Source organism: Dromaius novaehollandiae, chromosome 1, assembly GCF_036370855.1.
Source record: "Dromaius novaehollandiae isolate bDroNov1 chromosome 1, bDroNov1.hap1, whole genome shotgun sequence".
Lineage (NCBI taxonomy): Eukaryota > Metazoa > Chordata > Aves > Casuariiformes > Dromaiidae > Dromaius > Dromaius novaehollandiae.
The window spans coordinates 24,733,071-24,753,513 of NC_088098.1; the positions used below are offsets into that span (position 1 = coordinate 24,733,071).

The window sequence follows — 20,443 nt, forward strand, 5'->3', positions numbered from 1 at the left end:
CCTCATTTTGCTTTCTGTTTATCAGTACTTCTTGACATGGTTCAGGCCAAGCCACTGGAGATCTGATTTCTCATGTCTTACGTATTACAAAAAATACTTACTATAGGGGTGACATAGGGATGGTGTTCAAGCCTCCATTCCGTGTCTCCTTGGGGCAAAGACAGTATAAGCCAGCGTGCTGTTATTTTAAAGGGCTGGATCAGTTTATATTACAAGCCCTTTCTCACATGAATAATTCTGATATGTTTTCTTCCTCAGAAATATTCACTTTTGAAATGGTTACCTTTCTGAGGATCAAGTCTTTACGTTTCATATGACTGTTTAGAAACCGGACTGTGAAAATATTTCTTCTTCTAAACACAGAATATTAATGTAGACGGCTGTTAGCAACCCAATTCCTCCAGAAAACTAGAATGGCTACTGCATGCAGAATCAGTTTTACCTTCATTACTTTTCAAGAGGTTACTTACATGTATATTGTATCCACTATAGAACAAGTAGGAGACAGAATGGGGAAAAATAAAGGTTTCTTTCTCATATCAATTGTGGTGTTTTTTTTTTTTTTTTTTTTTTTTTTTTTTTTTTCCCAGCTCCTATAGTTCCTATTTTCAAGTGTTTGTTTCTGCTTTAATGAGGATACCAACTTTCATCCAGTGAGATGTGTGGGTCACTTTGTTAGTGCGCTTGCACACACCAAGGCAATACACCAGCTGGAAATTTTGACTTTTAGCTGAATTATTTCTCCCCAGCAAATGGCTTTCCTTTTGACATATTTTAATGTACTTGCACACTGAGAGGAAGAGTGGGTGAACAGAAAACAGACTGTTTTATTAACCCAGCAGTCACCTTTGAGATTCATACATGTCCACTTTTTTCTTGCCTTTGTACCTAATCCCAAGAGACTGGTACCTGGCTTCCCTTGGAATAACAAAGTCAGTCAAAAACCTCCAAACACGATTGTTAACTGAATGCCAACTGTTTCTTCTCATCTTTTTTTTTTTTTTTTTTTTTTTTTTTTTTTCAGTAGTGTGTTAGGGATTGTGTCCTTATGGGTGCTCTATAACCATAATATTAATTTGGCTTTATATTTAAGGAGTTTTTTTCTCTTGCAATACTAGAGTTACATTGTGCAAGAAATTAAATTGATGCTTCTATTTTGTGTGTGTGTGTGTGTGTGTGTTTTATAGTGATTTTTTCAGCTCTGCTAATAGTGGAAAGGGAAGAAATAAAGCAATGTTGCAGGCACTGACTGGACTACAGTTTCAGCTCAGAGGAAAGCTACAGGATCAAGAGTGGACAGACAAGCACCCTCAAGAAGAAACCCATGCACATTATTCACAGTGTCAGATACCAATTTCACAGTATCCTGGCTTCAATGGATTTTTTCCAGTGGGAACACGCTTTTCATCAGACAAAGCTCCAGCAATCTCAGAGGTACCTATATTACCAACATTTACAAAATAGACTTCAGAATGCTGTGTTATCTGCAGAAAGCTATTCTTAATTGTAACATAATTACCTCATTTGAAGTTCATCTAACTCAACTCCAGGAGGGGGGTGAGGGGTAAAGCTGTTAAACTCATTTCCCCCAAAAACCACATGCAGGGGTCAAGCGGGTATTGGGATATTGACTAACAACTTCTTGTGCTCATTCTGCATCAAAACATGCTAGTCGAATCAATAATCTTGGCACAACTGTCTAATGAGCTAAATCTGACAACATACAGTCCATCTACCCTTTGGACAGTGGAATGGCTCTGGAGTTTTCTTTCCACATTACGTGACATTTTCTGGCGCCAGACAGGCTGAGGTCCAGCTGTGGCAGGAAGGGGCAGGGGCCTTGCAGCTGCAGGGGTGTCTCTCACCCTGGGGCTGCAGGTGCAGGTTCTCATCATGCGGGGAGAGAGGGGAGGACTGCTTGCTGGCAAACCTGTGCCCGGCAGCTGTTAGGATCATCCGTTTGGGACTACAGTTTTTCTCCATGGCTGTTGACAGCTTTGGGAAGCCTTCGGCTCTTCTCTGAACTCCCTGCCCCAAGGATGGGCAGTGGACAAGCAGTTTGGCAGGGTGGTGACCGTTCTGTACGCAGGGGTTGGAGGCAATATCACACAGCTCCTTTGTCCCAGCTGGGTCTGCTGGGGTTGCAGAGCAGCGGCTCATCGCTCAGGTTATCTGTTGCTGGCTGTGCATTACAAAACTCACTGTTTGAAAAACAATTGCTGAACATATCAGATGATGCCACCATATTTCTCTCTATTCAAATGGGAAATAACTGTGGTATTTCAGATACCACATGGTGGCAGCTGTTGATAAAGACTGATACTAGTTTGTTTCTAATTTATTAAACTGAGGAAAGCTAAACTGCAGTGAGTAGAGTAACCAAATAGCCATTTCAGAAATGTTACACCTGATAGTTTGATACGTGATATCTTGACCCTTTCTTTCTCATTTAGCAGTGGGAAGGAAAAGAAAAAGATAAGCAGAGATTCAGTTACTATCCAAACTCCGAATCCAGCAATGAATACTTTAAATTTTTTAACTGCTAATAAACTTTTCCTCCAGTTCTTGCCGTTCCCTCTCTCTTCTGGGCTCCCTCTGCTCTCCTGCTCCTCCGGTATTCTGCACTGTAGCCTGGGGAAAAGCATTTTAAGAAAAATAATAAAGTTTGTATTTATTCCTTACAGCTTTTCTGCCCCTGTGGGCATTTGTCTGCCTGTCTGGCTAATGTGCTGTAATAAATCTGCTCTCTGCCATACACACATATATCATTCTATCAATCAGTGAGAGGAAATGCTGAGTATGGTGAGTGCTAACAAGCACTCAGAGGGGTCAGTACACCAGTGCACTATACTGGCATGCTACTTTCCCTACAGGCTGCCTTTAATTGGAGGAAAATAAATGAGGCGGCATGTGGCTGGCACCATATCTTCTTGCCAATTTCCTTGCTTTGGCAAACTGAGCGGCTGCTTCATCTTGCAGGGTGGCACTAACCCTCCCCAGACTCCTGTTGGAAGGCAATTCCCTCTTAGCTTCTTTGCTGACTCTGAGTTGACTGGAGCAGGCAGTGCTGCTGGAGGAGGTGCTCCCACAGCGGCTAGCAGGTGATCAAAGGGAACTGAAGAGGCTGTGGGGATAGCACTTCCTTGCAGGCTGGAAATCACAAGGGAGGGGGATGTGGGAAAAGTTGAAGAAAAAGGAATAGGGGAGTGAAGGAAAGGAAAGCAAGGGGGGATGGGAAAGAGAAAGTATAAAGTGGGAAATGGTGAAGGAAGTGGCATCGAGGTGAAATGGACTGGGGAAAAATGGGGAAAAGCTAAATAAGAGGAGAGGGGAAAAAAAAGTAAAGAAATAATGATGAAAAAGACATAGAAAGCCATACATTACTAGAGAGGAATACCAGAAGTAGAAAAAATAGAAAAACAAAAATATTCTTGTGCAGAAATCAGAGTAGGCAGGAAGCAACATCTCCAAAAGATCTCAGGGAAGATCAGGTCATCAGAAGAATTTTTCAAAGACAGGTTTCAGGATTCAGTTTTAGACAAGAAATCATGCCCAATCCATCATTAAGTAGCAATGCTTTAAGCTGGATTTCTACAGACAGGGTGACTTCTAGACATTTCTTCTCACCCAGTTGTGGGCAGCCAGAAAACCTTCAAGGACTGACCCTTGTTGCTCACTAGCCAGACCTCAGATTGAGTAAGTTTTGTACCAGGGGCTTTACAGCAAAGCCAATCTGTTCGCTGTGGACTGTGTGTCTGGCAGCTGAAAAGGGATTTGTTGTGAAGAAGAATTGCAAATCTCCTTGGGGATATAAAGGCCAAGGTGGGAACTCAGGGTATACAGAATGAACGACAGATCATTACGCTTTTCTGAAAGTCCTGCATTTTCTCTGCATTCACAAAGGTTCTGGTGTTGACAAGTGTATCAAATTTGCACAATAGTAAAATGATAAAAAATCTTAATGCTATTTTTCCTAACCCAGAGTCAGCACTAATGAGGAATCCATCTTGAGTGAAGAAGTACCATAAAATAGCATTGAGAACACTATATTTGAGATCAAGGATTTGGGAAGGTAGGAAGAAAGGGTTCGAATTTACTATTTTAGAAAAACATTGGCAAAGGTCTAAGAAACAGAGTTCAGAATATGACTCATGCTGAGGCCTCTTTTTTGTGGCACAAAACTTGGGTCCAGATTACCTTCTGTGCTGATCAAGGAGAATCATCTTTACTCTCCCAGAAGGCAGGTCAACCCATAGAAAGGCAATAAAAAAGCTACTGGATTTTCTCTTGCATTATTTGTAGGTCTTATGAGCTAAGTGACTTTGGCTTTAGCAAATGTCTGGATTGGAGAATTGAAAGAAAATCCAGAGCAATGTAGGAGGTGGTATTTGTGACTCAGAATGTGTGACTTCTGCCCCTGAATGAATGCCAGATGAGGTGAAGGGCACTGTGTGGTGAGAAACGCTATCCTTCAGTCAGTGGGTGAAAGTCAGGTTCTAACTCTCTGTGATAGAAACCTGTTGCCCTTTTCGTAAGAGTGTTCCATTATCTTGGTCAAAATTCAGATAGTGACAAAGAACATTTTTTGAAATAAAATTTATTTTCTTTAAGAATGGCTTTTATTACATATCAATGTTGGTGGAAATTTCAGTGTCCTTTCTTCTTTAGGCAATCAATCAAAGCAAAATCATTATTTAATATTTCACTTACCTTGTACCCTCCCACAACCTTTGATGGATACACTGAGGTGGAAAGTTAAATTATTTAATGTATATATTCCTTCTCTAGCCTCTCCCTTCTCCATGGCATGCTTCTTTGCTGTCAATGATAGATTGTGTGTGAGCAAATTCAGGCTTGTGCAAATACTTTGTAAAGAGCATTCAAACTTTTTAGGCAAAAGGAACAACACTGTACTGTAATTATCTTTGCTAAAAACAATAATAATCATTAAAATACAAAACTTCAAAACAAGATATATTGCCTGGCAAGAAGGTGTTAAGACTGGAAGAAAGCTCTTATTATGTTAGTATTTTAAAAGCATTAATAGGTTATTCATGCTTAATAGGAAAAGAATGCCTGATATGGGACTCACATAATAAAGAATGAAAGAACAATGATGTGGCTTATGGAAAATTGATCTTGTCAAGCTAACTTTGTATCTGTTTTGATCAGAATTCAGGTTTGGCTGGTAGTGGTAAAAATGTTAATATAATATAGTCAGACTTCCTCAAGGTGTTTGATTAATAAACTTGCCATGCAATAATTGGATTAGTTGACTAAATAACTGACAGATTTGAAAATGGACTTGGAAATGGGGGGTCATTGCTGGGCTGGATGTTGTCCTTTGGACATGGAATGAGTTCTTGGGCCAGTGCTACATAAAAATATATTATCAACTAGTGAAAACAGCTTACCTGTGTAAGTGACCTCATTACTGGAGCAGCAGAGAAGAGCAGAGTGTAGAAAAATGTTGCCAGCATAGAATAGCATGGGTCTTTTCACAACGTGTGCACAAGTAAATCATACGTATTTTAATATGAAGTAAACAAAATTTTACCTCCAGAAAAAGAAAAGCTGTATCAGCCCAGTCTGTGACAAGGTGGGGGACTTTGACCTGGGAATCTGTAAATTTGAGGAGCACTTAGTAGTCTGGAGGCTTGATCAACTGAAAACTAGTGTTAAATGAGGTTTAAGGGTGACCTGCTGAAAATCCACCAGCACCTACAGAGATACCGAAAGACTGGAAAGAGGCTGCCCCGTACGCACAGCAAAGGCACACAAAGTGGTGGCTGGAAGCTGGATTCTTTGGGCAAGAATCATTTCACTGACTCCAGGCACCTACAAGGTAGATGTTTGCTAAACACTTTCACATAACTCCCAGTGAGGCTGGGAGTGATGCTTGCCTCATCTACTGGAGAAAGCTCCACATAAAGGTCTGCCTGTTAACCATTTAAAAATATTACTACGATCTACATGCCTTATTATATACCCCTGTCCTCTACATACCCATACATACCCTACGACATACCCTGCTATGATCTCAAATTCTGTAAGAGTGGCTGGTGAGAATAACACCCTGCAAATACAATGACCTGGGGCACTGATGAGGCTGGGAGGTAAGCTTCTCACAAGCATTTCTATAAATAGCTACACCTCTTTCAAAATAGGTGTTTTAAAGCTTCTGGGGTTTTATCTTAATACTTACTCTTTTAGAACTTTTTAGTAGGCAACTTTTTATGTTTAAATACAGAACAGGTCTAGTCCAGACACTGCAAGAAGGAAAGTCATGGCTTTCTTACAGTATTCTTTAACAAATATTTGTTATATGTAGAAGTCCTGTGTTGCCTGTCTTATATCTTCTATGTAGGGGAGTCTCATTTACCCAATATCAGCTACAATGACTGTTTTCCACTTCCTCTTCTTTCTGAAGTCCGCTATTAGTAGCAGTGACACCCTACATTTGATATAAGAGTACATACACATTCTAAACCAGATTTGCCTTTTGGTGGATACGTGCATAATCTCTTTTGCCCGTGGCTGCCAAAGTCTATCCAGCTGTCATGTGTCTGTTCTTTCCAGAATTGTTATGGCTATCTTGATTAGGAAAAGAAAGAACAGAATGGCAGCGTCTTGCTACTCACACACAAATAGCTCATTCGAATGCAAGGAAGGTGCACTACATATCCAAGAACATCCTTGTCAAACACATGTATACATCTCATCTATATTGTCTGTAATGTCTTATTGGGGCTTTGCTGGAGGCAACAGGTCCCGTATAAATGATATGTTAGCAGTACACAGCAACATAAGGATACTTACACTAGAATAGAGCAGTGATCCATATAATTGAATACTCTGCTTCAGAATGCCTTCCTTGGGATATGCTCTATCTTGATATGTGTCTAAATCTGAACTACCTCAGCCACTTTTTGTAGTCAGTGGGTTTTATCTGGCTTATGTTAGGCATTTACTTTCAAGTAAGATGGTTTGTACCCTCTTTATCTCTGTTTACTGAAAAGAGAGTCTAGATAATTAGCTTGGATGTAGGCATCTTCATTTTCTCGTACACACAAGTCAAATGAATTCCCTTCTGCCTTTTGCTTCAGAAAAAGGATAGAAGTCTCAAATCTTGTTGATTCCACTTGCAAATTAGTTTATGAGCTGATGCAGAAGGGTTAAAATTTAATTACCAGAAATAAAGTAATTGAGGTTATTATGCTTTTTAAGTCTTCCCAAACTGTTTGCTGAACAGTTTCTAGCAGCACAGATGCCTGTATGTTTGCTGCATTCACATAGATTTTTTCATGGCAGTCATTTGAAATTCATTACTTTTTAGTTTTATGGACAACCTGTATATTTATTATTGATATTAATAAAATCCTTATATTTGATATTGATATCTACATCATAAGAAAGCATACAGAGAAAAGGAAAGGGGGAAGTGAGGTGATGGGATCAGAAACAAGAGGAAAGAGGGAAATTGGAAGAAGAGCAAAATATATTTTGGAAGATCTGGAAAGAGGAGGAGCAGAATGGAGAGCAAAAGATATGGGTAAGTGGGAAATAAGTAGAGAGATCTGTGTGAGATCCTCAGGCTCACTCATTATTTTGTAGACATCTATAATATCTCTTCTTTTCTTCTCCTTTTCAAACTTCACTGACTTCATCTTTGTAACCTTACAGTTTATAAAGTCCACAGTCTCCATTCTTCCTCCCATATACTTCATTTTTTGCCATTTTTTAGACCTTTTTGTTTTTGCTACGTCTGCCCTTTCACTCACCTCTTCACATCTGAGCACAGCTGTTGACCTACTTCTGTGCAATAATTCCCATAACATGGAAATCACCAAAACTAGCACTTTCTCTACACTGATGTCTGTGATACTGAGGGTAAGTTCAGTATGTTCATCACCTGCATCATTTGAAGAGAGCGTTAAAAATGCTGGATCACTTCGACTCAAAATTAGAATCACTTACTCAGAGGTAACAGTTTTCTAAGGATTTGAAGCTGTTTCCTGTTAGCATGATTTGGTCTAAAGCATGTTGTGATTCTTTGTATGGAGGAGACCAAAATGTGGGAAGACAGGTCTGAGAAGGAAAATAGTCATGCTTTTATCACAGCATCTCTTGATTTCTTCCCATGTATTCTCAGCTCAGAGTCTTGGGCAACAGTGAAATGTCTGTCTACACTGGAGAATTTAAGAATGCCCAGAACATTTCCAGGCACTGAAATTATCCTCTCAGGGTCTCTTAGAAGAGTTCCTGGCACAGTTTTGGCCCATGACAGCTAGTGCTTTCCTTCAGAAAGGTTTGGAATTTATGAGGTCTGGGGACAGTTTCTAATTGGCATTTTGCAAATAGTTGTGCTAAAGTAGAGGCTGAAGTAGAGGCTAAAATAAATTACTGACGTAAATGTGGGCTTTTCCATGGCTCCCTGGCTCCAGTGCCCAGAGACGTTCCTAGGCACAACAATTTTATGAGTAAAAGCATAGTTTGCAAGGGTTCTGTAAAATTTTTCTTCTGACAAACAAGTGCTGTTCAGTATATCTTTCAAAATGCATGGTGCAAGTGGGTACAGATCCCATTTGCAAGGAAGAGATCAGCCAATATTTTTTAATGGGAAATATTATCAGGTCCCATCTGGAGTTAAAAACTGTTTTGCAATTGTGAAGTAGAGAATGATAGTGCAAACACTGCTGGCCCTACCTTGGGGGTGTGCAGGTTTATACAACGTTAATGGAAGGAAGTGCAGTTTCTTGTCTCCTACAACAGACAAAATGAACCAGCTCCATAGACTTGCAAAGCAGATCAGCACTTTTTGAAATGCTGGCCCAGAATTAGCAGCATTGCAGGGCTTGAAGCTTCCTATTGACTTCAGTGGAAAGGCAAGAATCAAGATGGGAGTTAGAGTCCAAATGTAGTAATAAATAGCTGAGGGGTCACTGGGGAAAAATGAGCTTTGAAACAGCAGTGTGATTCTTTGTGACAAGGGCTATAGTAATTGAATTTTGAAGCGAACTGACTGTTGAGATATTAAGTATTATGCACTGCATTAGTAATTATATAACAGATGATATTAATGATTCTTATGCAAGTGTTTGTTAAACCTATAATTCAGATTTAATGAATAACCAATGGCCTTTATTATATGGAAAAGGAAACCCACACTTCACTTTTGAGATTAATCTTATTTAAAGCACAAATTCTCTCTCTGAATAGCTGGCAGTATTCAGCCTAAATTAGCATCAGCTGAAGTGACCAGTTGAGCTTCATCTGACATTTATTAGGACAAATGCATAAAGGCTGTGCTGTGGCAATACCATTTAATTGTCAGGGCAATTAGTTGCTACTTTGGATAGAAGAATTGTTGCTGAGTTTAAAAAAAAGAAAAAATAAGGGAAGAAGCTGTTAGTTGTTATAAAGATCCAACAGAAATGGTTTCTTTCTTTTAACTGACATTTATGTCTGAATTTAATATTGTGCATAAAAGTGAGAATCTGATGGCATAGTCTGGACCCAGGCATAACAGAGGAAAAAAGTAATCATGTTAACAGTGGTTGGTTTTCTTCTTGTGACTTCAAACTGGTGCTGACTTTTATAAAAAACAGGTAAATCACTAGATGCTAGGGGCACAGTCCCTGTAGTGTTTATGGTTCCCTTACCTCCCTAGAAAAAGCAGGAATATTTATTTTCAACTGTATTAATACATTAAAAATAAGAAACCTTGTGTCCTCATGCATTATTTGGTAAGCCTTAGCTCATTTGCTCTACAGTTTGTGGAGATGTCCTTAAGCAAATCAGATCTGCGAGTTGTCCAACAGTTTGACTCTAATCTCTAAAAGCTTTCTTATTTCAAGAAATACTCATAGTGTTATCCTCTTCTGATATACAAATAAACTGGCCATTGCAGGAGATCAAACCTTAACTTGAGACAGCTCTTCAACCTCTCATTTATTGCTCTTTTCATTCTCAAATTCTTTCTAAAGATTTTTGTAATCAAACATTGCCTATTTGCCATGCAGCACAGCCATAGCGGGAGCCAGAAAAAATCCAGCATGGAAATAAGAGTTCCTTTAGGTCAAGGCTCTGATCACAAGTGCAGTGTCTGGAAGCCTATATCCTGATCACTTGTATAATGGCTGGCCTTTGGATTAATATAGCAATGTAGTTTTCAAGAGCTACAAGTCTCTTAATCTTTATAAAGAATGACAACCATTTCTAAATGGCTGGAGTCTCTGTGTTGTGTGTTTCTCCACTCCTTCTTCTCCCCTTCCCACCAAAGTGGGATTTACGTGTTCAAAATCAGTCCGGATCACATCCTATAGCCTGACATTTTCATGTGTTTGTCAGTTCTGTATCTGGACAGATCTGAACCAGTGATTATGGTGACTCTCTGCTTTCTAAAGGAGGCATTTCAAATTAAACTTTACCAGAAAGCCCTGGTGTCATGATGTTGGTCCTGCTCTGGATGTGCCAAGGTCTCTGGGCTATGCTGTGATCCAGCTGTGTCAAATGAGAACTCTGTTGCATCAGCTACCATTTCCTACCTCTGAGATGGTGGTACTGCATCTCTGCACTTGCATTCAAAACTATTTCCAGTGATCCCCCAAAGTTTGGTGCTTTTTGGCCATAAGGCAGGTGTTCATGTCTAATTAAATGGCCCATCTACTTTCTGAGTCACGTGAGTTAGGTTCTGAGTCATGGGTTAGCTTCATTCAGGGCTTTTGTACATTATTTTTCTGTGCAAAGATCTAGGACCTTTGGAGGTTAGCACTTAAAAACTTTGGAAAATAATACTATATCAGAAGCAGGACATTAGAAATGTATGCTACAAAAGCTGAACCAAATCCCTGCAATTTTCTAGATCAGTTCAGTTTAGGTTAACTTTTCTTCTTGAAGTGAGGGGCAAAGAAATTCAAAAGAGAGGAAACTAGGTAACCTCTACGGGTAGTTGAAATCAGATTGAAATATGACCAAAATAGTGGCAAGGTGTCATGATTTATCTGTGGTTACCTTCAGTCCAGCAAAACAGCATAGGCTGAAGTAATCTGATTTGTGAGGTTGTATATTTTGTGGCTAATTTTGAAGGTTTGGAGATAAACGGACCATTTCCTTGGTTCTCTGGAATGCTGCCATTGGTGGCAGAGCAGAATATATATCCCCATATGAGCTGTCATATCTCTCTGCATCTCCTTCCTGGTGTTCCTGTTCCTTTTATCATCAACCCTGTTTCTTCTAAAGCCTTGTTGATCTCTGGTACATTGTGATCTTGATAACACGGCCTTTCCTCATATTGGTTGTTATCATATCCACTCTCCTGAAAATGTTTCATTAATAGGCTTCTTGAATGCAAAGCAGCCTTCAACAATCATGCTGGGTAGTCAGCTTCATCTGTGAAACTACTCTTCCTTCTTTTCTGTTGTGGAGTTCCTATCTATCATAGAATTAGGGCCAGATTTGGGAATTAGGCAGCCAATGATGCTCATTTCCAAATCTCTGTAGTATCTTCCTCTACCAGTGTTTGTGCTGTTCTGCAAAAGGTCATTCAGTCATTCTCAGGTATTGTCTGAAGTGCATTTTTCCAGGAATGAAGCACATGGTTATTGACAATAGAATCCGAGAGCTGATACTGGCTTTGCTTTCTCCACTAGTTGGAAGAAAATAATAATGAAAAAAAAAAGCTACTGGAGTCACTTTCACCTGACTCACACCTGGATCTGCAATTTTGTTGCTATTCTTCGAAAGTCCTGCTATATGAGTTTTTGATGAGCAAAACCTGATGTAAACCTTTTGTATTTGTCTCTGAGAGAAGGATACAAACTGGTGTTTGTATCTGAGATCAGGCAGTTTTTGACCTCTCAGAGGGAATTTTAGGACGTTTCCATTTTCTCTCAGAATTAAAATGTGCTCCCTGAAACTTAAAGCCTCTCCAGTTTGGGGAGCTCTATCACAAGCTGTTGAGGCAGACCCAAAAGGTACTGAAAATGAAGTAATGCCTTGCCCATCCAGTGTGGGTACAAAGTAAAACAAAAACAAGTCAACAGGGATGAAGTAACACAAGAATTCTCTTCCACAAGGAGAATCAGTCGCCAGGTGTTCAGATCTGCAGAGCAGACACACAGCTTTAGCTCCCGTGGCTCTTTCTCTCTGTAAATGGGCATATTTTTCCTTTCTCAGGATATGGCTATTTGAATGCAATAATTTCTGTCCATGGGATAGAACCATAGACAAATTTAGTAATGGATAAAAATGTAACAGACAAAAGTTGCTTTGGTGCTCTTCAAAGGAGAATACCTGTTGTGAATAACAACAACTTTTTCTTGTGTCCATAAGCCTAAAGGAAGAAAAATTACCATTATTCTACAGCCATCATAATTTTCAAAGCCACGCAAACTGCAGAGGTTGTCAAGAAAGCAAAAACAAACAAACACAAAACCACCCCCCCCTCCACAGTAACCCCCACACCTCTGGCATTCCACTTATTTCACCCAGGACTGCATATTTATTTTGAGACTAGTTTGGTACATGTAGTGTACATTTGCCAAGGGTTTTTTTTGCTGTTTAAAACTTCAGTTCAGCTATGTTTTAATCCTATTACTGCTAATTGAGTGAAGTCTGCAGTCTTTCTGAGTTTTGTGAAGTTCAAGTTGTAATTGGTATCAAAGAAAGGCACAATGCAAGAACTGAATATTAATATTTAACTCTTGTCATTTTATTATTTCCACTTGAAAATCACAGCAGTGGTTAAAAGACCTTTTTATGAGTTCATGAGGGTAGTGAATTGGAGACTATGGGATGAGATTTTTCATTCATGCAGCAAGATTAACAAAAATTGTTTTGTGAGAAGTGTAAATGAAATATTATACTGGTGCCCAGTAGTACTGGTTATAGGTACAGGTCTCTCAGTATTCCCATTATGAAACTTTGCCTGTAGGTTAAGTAACTGCACTGTAGAATTTAGTTCAAGGCCATTAAGGCATACAAGATTCAAACCTAGGAGCTATTTTGTTTCATATATTCCATTTGGCCTTTTGTAGATAACTAGAAACTGTGGCAGTTTTAGGTGATGTTTTGGATTTGAGAACTTTGTAAAAGGCTATGATTTTAAAGAAGAATTCCTCAGAAGATATGCACACAATGCTGGATTAATTGCCTATGATTGAAAACAGGGATAAAGACCACCCAGGACAAAGACCACCCCTTTGATTTCAGATACCTAAACAAGTACATTTGTTTGCCTAAAGCAAGTTGTTCAAGGACACAGATGGTTAATTTACCCAATATCTACACAGAGCCTTGTTCAAAAATCATAGAAATTAAAAGAAAAATGCCCACTGACTTAATGGGTTTGGAGATAATTTTTATCCTTGACTAAAAGAATATTTGGAAAAACAGTTAATTTAGAATTTCTATATGAAAGCTTTATTCTTTCCATTATTCCAATTTTTCTTTTGGTTTTATAGGGTAGACCCTGTAGCCTTTATCATGCTGACAGTGCATATTCAGTATTATACCCTTGGAATCCCCATGATCAATCTTTTGAAATCAAGCTGGATACAGACCACAATAGGGGAGCTGTTCCAGGAGCACGTTAGTAACAACTATAATTCTCAGAACTACATTTTCCAGTAATATCACTAATACCAGAAAAAACAGTGCCTGAGAGGAAGAGAAATGATAAAAAGTAATGTTGGAAGTCAGAGTAAACATCTAAGGAGATCAAAACAGAGAAAGGGAGCAAAGAAGAGATGAAAAATCAGGCAGAGAGAAAAACACTGGAAAAAGCAGAGCAAAAAAAGACACACCTGGTAATACTACATATCTGTCATCTGCTTTACATTACATGGGATAAAATTGTGATAATTATTATTGCTTATTTCTATCTAGGGATATTTTTGGCTGTCACATGAACACTGCAAATAATCTGAGCTAGTTATTTGACCAAAATTTATAAGTAGCAATGATAGCAAAACTAGTTCCAGAATGAGATACTTGATTCTGAACACTTGCTCTGTGCACTGTGATTTCAGACCAATATATGGACAATCAAAACTTCATATAGAGTCTTTGAACAGTAACAACAGAGTAAAAACATTCAGTTCATATCTTTTGGGGATTAGGGTTCATTGCCTCTGGAATACTTTTCTGTCCATTTATCTTAAGTAATAGTCTGGCCTCACTGACATATTGCACAGGCATCATGTAAACTTTAAAGTTTTACCTCTCACTGTCTCACTGTAAGGAAGGTGTCACATTTTACAGGTGAAAACCTGAGACACAGAGACACAGCTTCAGCTCCTCAAAATATAAAGCTTAGCTTCTACAGTTTCCCAAGCAGACCTAGCTTTTTAGCCATGTAAATATTAGACATCTAATTAAATTTGTCCAAGTCCCCTTCTGTGATCAGTGGTAACAGGTGTCTCCCAAGAACAAGGTTGTTCTGCCTTTATCAGTCTATCTTAGGAGAAAGATAATCACTTTCTGGAGGTCCTTTTTCTTACCATCGTCTAAAAGATAGACATTTTCTTTGCTTAGACTAGACACTTTTCTTCTAGAGATGAATGTTACTTGTGATGAATTGCTCAAAATTATCCAGGGAACCCCTGTTCAGGTAGGAAATTGAACCTGACGCTTTGAAGTCTTTGTGTAGGATGTAACCACTGAGCCACTCTTCTTGCAACCCAGATGATCCTCCAGAGACTGAGTCCACTTCTCTTATATCCGGATGAACAAGAGCCTTTAAGTCAGTAGTACCTACTTCCTTCCTTCACAGGAGGATCGGCACCTGTTACAAAAATACTGCTCCACAAATGACTGTGGGATACTAAAGCTCACACTTTAGGATAGTGATATAGATGTCTGTGACCTACCCAACTGTAAGCTCATCTTAGAGATGTCTGCTACAACCTCTGGTGCTGACCACTGGTAGAAGTAGGAGACCGGGCAAGGACAACTTGTAAACGTGGTGCCTTTCAATATCTAATACAAAATACTTAACACTAGAAGCTGTGTGTTGATTATCTAGAGTACTCACTATATATACACACTTTTTTTTTTATTTTTTTTTTCTATAGTAGCTCTACAACAAAACAAACAGCTTCCCTGCAGGCTGGCTAAAAACTGCTATCTGCAAGCTGAAAGACCTGGAACCTATTCCAAAGCCCATTGAAAACAATTTGACTTTACTGAGCTTTGATTTGGGTCTAGAAAAGCAGCATTTTTAGGGTTACAAGAAAAAGAATCTTTCTGTGTTTAAAGAGAAAAATAACTGAAAAGATTTTGAAAGCATTCCAGCCAGTGATATTTCAACAAACAGACTTTATCTGATCTCTGAACTCTGCTGATTTGTATTGAAAGTATTATTTAAAAAATGTGCTTGTACTCTTTTGGATCCTAGGTAATAAAACTTAAGGGTAACCCAGCCCTCTAAAATCTTGTGTCTGTGAGAATAAAATTGAAGATACATAAAAGGAAAAAAAGAAAACCCCAAACTTTCCTGTACCCTTATTTGAAATCTTTATACCAAGTCAGGTCTCCATGCGTACAGAGCTATTTTAAGCACATTTCCTAGCAAAAGAAATGCTGATGACATTTCAGAAGTGATTCCCTCACTGCTGTGCTAGTTATCGCCACAGTTAATGGGCCACTCTTGTGATAACAGCAGTATTGCTTCTAAAAATGTGATGCTCCTCTGCAGATAGAAACCTCTTTCTCTGCATTATGCCCATTGATTCAAAAAACAATACTAAAACACTTCTCCATAGAGCTCATATTTGGAAGAAAAGAGGTTTAACCAGACTGTATTCTGAAAAAATAAAAAATAATAAAAGGAGAATCTCTATTAGAAGGGATAAGCTCTTGCCAGTCATTTTTTATTCCTCATTATTCAGTATTACTGAAAATGTAAGTATATATATTTACACATGAATACATCTACACATTTTGTGTGTATGTGTGGATGTGTGAGAGTATATATAAAAATCAAAGCTGTTTCAGTGAAAGGGCGCCATTGTATAAGACACCGTAAACGTGTATATGATCAGCCAATTAGAGCCCCCAAACATTTGTTAGCTAGAGCTCTAATTCTCTGGCTGTTCTGAATGGATCATCATCAGTTTCATTATAGCAATAAAGATTCCCTTAAACATAGCACCTGGTAGTCAAACAAACAAGTGCTATACAGTTGCTGTGGAGGTGGTGGCAATACAGTTTTTGCTACACTCATTCTTTAATTTAAAAAAAGAAAGCAAGTGGCCAGAACTGACTCACTGTTTATTGTTATAGAAGATAGACATCCAAAATTAAACTCATAAATCCGTTCCTGAGGCACAAAAAGCTGAGATTCTCAAAAGTGTCTACATGACTTAGAAATGCAATCTCCAAGACTTCAGTTAATTAATGAGTGCCAAATTATGCATCAAACATGAATCTATAATTTTTGTCGTTCAACACTAATACCTAAATCTCTGTGTTGTGTCAACAACATTCATGTAGTTAACCTCAACTGCGCTACCAATTATTTCTTTCTACAGTTATTTCTTTCACAGCTGGAAGATGAAAGTGGATTTTCTTTATAGTTTTATTAAGTTCCTCTGAAAATAAGCATACTCTTAGACTCTCATGCAGTTTTCCTGCTACCATTGTTGGCTGTATGCAGCCATTCGGTTCACTGGCTTTCTTTACAGCTCTTAAGTTCATCATGCATGTTAGTTCTTTCAGAAACAGCCTCTCAGTGAAAAGGGAATTTTCCTAGGTGATATATTAAATGGTGTTCTTCAAGACTTAAAGAAATTATAATATACATGTTTAATGCAATGCCTTTCATTAAGTAAGCCACTGTAATTTCCATTATTAGATATTAGTCAGAAATTAGATCACGCAAGGCACTGATTACATCTTTGAACAAATCCTAATACTTCATAAATTTTTAACAGTCAAAAAGATCGGAGCTTCCACTCACTGGGTTGAAAATCCAGTTTAGTGTTGATTGATTCATATCTGTTTTTCAACTTTTTGTGATTCTTCTCCACTGTTTTTCTGCATCAGCTTTACATTTCTGAATCAGATATATTCAGATTTATTTACAGTGCTTTTCCAGTGATTTTGTCCCTCTCTTTCTTTTTTTTCCTACACATACCACTTGCCTAAAACCTTTTCTACCTTTCCTGGCTACTATTGTTACATATTAAAAGCACTGAATTTATATTCTCAATCTCACCTCCTCTTGTTCATTAGTTGAAGCTAATGTTAACATTACAGAGTTGCATCCACAAGAATTCTGCCCTTTACGAAAAAATGCATTCGTTTTCCAAATCAATTATATTTGCTTAAAAAGTATTATTTCTGTATCATCTTGCCTTCATATTGCTGTAGATATGTGGTCTTGTATCTTGTAGCTTTTCTGCAGTTCAAAAGACATCAAGCCGATTCCATAACTGCCCTGAAAACAGATGAGAGTTTTGTAATTTTGGGACATACCCTGAATTTCTATAAAATCACATTTTAGAAGTGTTTTTAATTTTCATTTTTGTAAGGAAATATAATATGTAACTCCAGTTTTTCTACTCTTATCTTCCACAGGAAAATGTCTGTGGTGACTTCTCAGATTACATTGTGTTAAATAAATGAGAAACTATTGAATTTGTCTCCTAGTAAAGCAGTGTTTCAAGAGGTTCAGTTTGAAAGTGACATACCTCATTTTTCCTAGGCAGCAATATTTGATCATTTTTAACATAGCTTCCTAAAGAAATGCTGCATTTTGTGATTGCAGTTGCCTTCTGTTTGCCCATCATCAACCTTTCTATCCTACCATCTCAATAACTCCTGAACCTGCAGGCCATTTTTGACCGAAGTTCCTTTATATGCTACAAAAATCCACAGGTGGGTAAGGGAAAGAAGTATAAATTGCAGTGCAGAGCAGGAAAGCCCTTTATCATGCAGCCCCACATGCACCTGCGTGAGCAACGGCAGCATGCGTGTGCTGGCCTACTGGCTCGTAGGTGCCCTGACTAATAGCACGTTGTGCCACCAGCTCGCTGTCCAAACAGGGCATATGAAAGCACGCTGGAAGGTGCAGTGCAGTGGCTATGAGGAAGAGTCCAAAATGAGGGAATTGACAGTCCTGTGAAAGTAAGTTTTGAGGGAAATATAACACAAATCCATAGGAAACAGTACTGTATTAGTTTCAGTCTTCATGGAGCAGCTTAATTATATGCAACATTCAAATTATACTGCATATATGTAACATTGTGATGGGATGAGGGTTGATATATTTTATTTATCATATTTCTTCAGTGCACAGTCATTTTGAGGCTGATCATCTGTATCTATTTTTGTACTGCAGGTTGTTAAGGCAGTGTAACAAATCAATGCTTTTGACTTGTGTGTAGAATTTTGAGCTGGGTTTTGTAGTTAGTTGCTATCCTTACAATGTTCCAGGAATGAAAATAGATGTCCTTTTTCTCTGAAAACTTGAGGTGCCTCACTTACTTCATCAGAGTACTGTGCATTGCAGGAAGTTTGTGGAAAATGTCACAAGCTCCTCTAATGTGGAAAAGTAAATAATATTAATAATAATACTACCAAATCTTGTAATTATGATTCAGGTAAAATTCCTAATCAATTACAATATTTTAAAGAGCAGGATGGTAGGCTTTCACCACTGTTATAATAAGATATACTGCTTATTAGCTAAAAGAGAGGATCTAAAAATAAGATGCAATTGCCAGGGAAAAAGCTCAGTTTCTGAACCACATCACTGAAAGAAGAAAGAAGCTTTAGAGTGACTAGTTTCAGAACCATGTCATATTCTTGCTGTATTTAGCAGACATAACTTTGGACTGCAGCATTTTACATGAAGAATTTAAGAAGAAAGGTTCATATAGTCCTTAGTGTATCTCATTTATCTTATTACTGAGAAGGTATTTAATTTGTTACCCCCTTTGGAAAAATAGGCATTTTTAGCCTAATGATGCATAATTCATACAGGGATCAGATAGTCAGGCTTCGGTAGGGGCAACATAACCTGTATTTACATACAGTTAAGAATCTAGTCAAGCACCTTTTCTCCAAGTGATTTTGTTACTGCTTGCCCTTTTCTTCAAATTCAAAGCAATTGCTCTTTTTGGATATCAACCCTTAATTCTGTTCTTTGCTGTACTGCATGTCTAGTACAAGTACATCTTATGCCAACACTCTTGGAGGTCCTTTTATTAAAGTGTTCTGAATTAGGAGTTAGATATTAATCGGTAAGCTGCAATAAGCCTATTCACACACGAATTTCTGTTCTTCCTGATTACTGGGACATAATGGGACTTCTGAAAGGATTCTGCATTGGCCCACTCCTACTGAAGTCATAAGGGATTGGTGTTGACTTCAGCAATGACAGGAATAGCAGAAGCCTCAGCCAGGGCTGAAAGAGCTTGTTGTCAGATGTTATTGGTTAACTTTGGTTTCTTCAACCAGATCAGGGCCACAGCATGCAAAGCATTATACAGACATGTAGTGAACAATTTCCTTAGGGCCTTACAGCTAAAAAGGACTTTATTGACAAAAGTACACCTTAGACTTTTAAAGTTTCAATGTCAAGTCCAGCAATACAGGAATAAGCAGAGAGGATGGCAGTAAACATTCAAGGCAGATATTTAAGTAGCAAGTTTGTTCAAGTGTTGGCAATGTCTTGGTTTCCTACACTAAAAAGTGATAGGAGCTATACCTGGAATAAAGAACTGTTCTCAGCTCTTCAAGGACCATTGTCTGATTTTGGAAGGCAGTTGACTGGGGTTATATAAAACTCCAATGGCAGTAACATGCAAATCCATCTTACCATTACATGTAGGACTCCTCCTTTCCTTTTTGGGCGTTACTGAGCAGGTCTTCAGCAAAACTGGAGTGATGGGTGCCTGTTTCCAGGCAGACTGATGGTTCTGGGGTGTTCTGAAACGAGTCTGCAATAGTGAAGTCTTCCTAAAAGACTAGGACCCTGTTCAAAATATTTCTGATTGGGTCCTTCAGTGCGGAAAATGGATATTTAGAAATTAAAACTTGTTAATTTTGTTACATGGAGACTGTAAGTTCTCTGCTCTCTTGACCCAGAAGTAGTCCTTTGATCTCTGGGGACAAAGTCAGAAAAGCAGAATTTCATATCTGCTTTAAATAGCAAGACCTGGTTCAAGGGAGTGAAGCATCATTCTCTTGACCTAGCTGCGTTATAAGTAGTTGTGTCAGCTGCTTTCTTCAGATGAGACAGAGGAGAAACCAGGGGGAGAAAGCATTCACATGCTGAGCTGTGAATATTCTTCCACGAGCAGCTCTCTGAAGTTAGATCCCAGAGGTCCAAAGCTCCTCTTAAACTCCTCTAGCCAAAGAAGTAATTCTTCAACATGCCTTCTGATAATACAGCATAGAGGGTTTCCCCTCGTGTATGGTATATGTAGCAAAATCA

The 20,443-nt window shown here is 38.5% G+C and overlaps 1 protein-coding gene across 1 annotated transcript in view; it reads left to right on the top strand.

The window, feature by feature from the left end:
- The first annotated feature begins 1,233 nt into the window (after positions 1 to 1,233).
- The window catches only part of TFEC (transcription factor EC), a 92,408-nt gene continuing 73,198 nt past the window's right edge, over positions 1,234 to 20,443 (top strand). The window contains exon 1 of the mRNA XM_064507499.1: positions 1,234 to 1,434. Coding sequence (XP_064363569.1) covers positions 1,234 to 1,434 — 201 coding nt within the window. The remainder of the gene's footprint in view (positions 1,435 to 20,443) is intronic.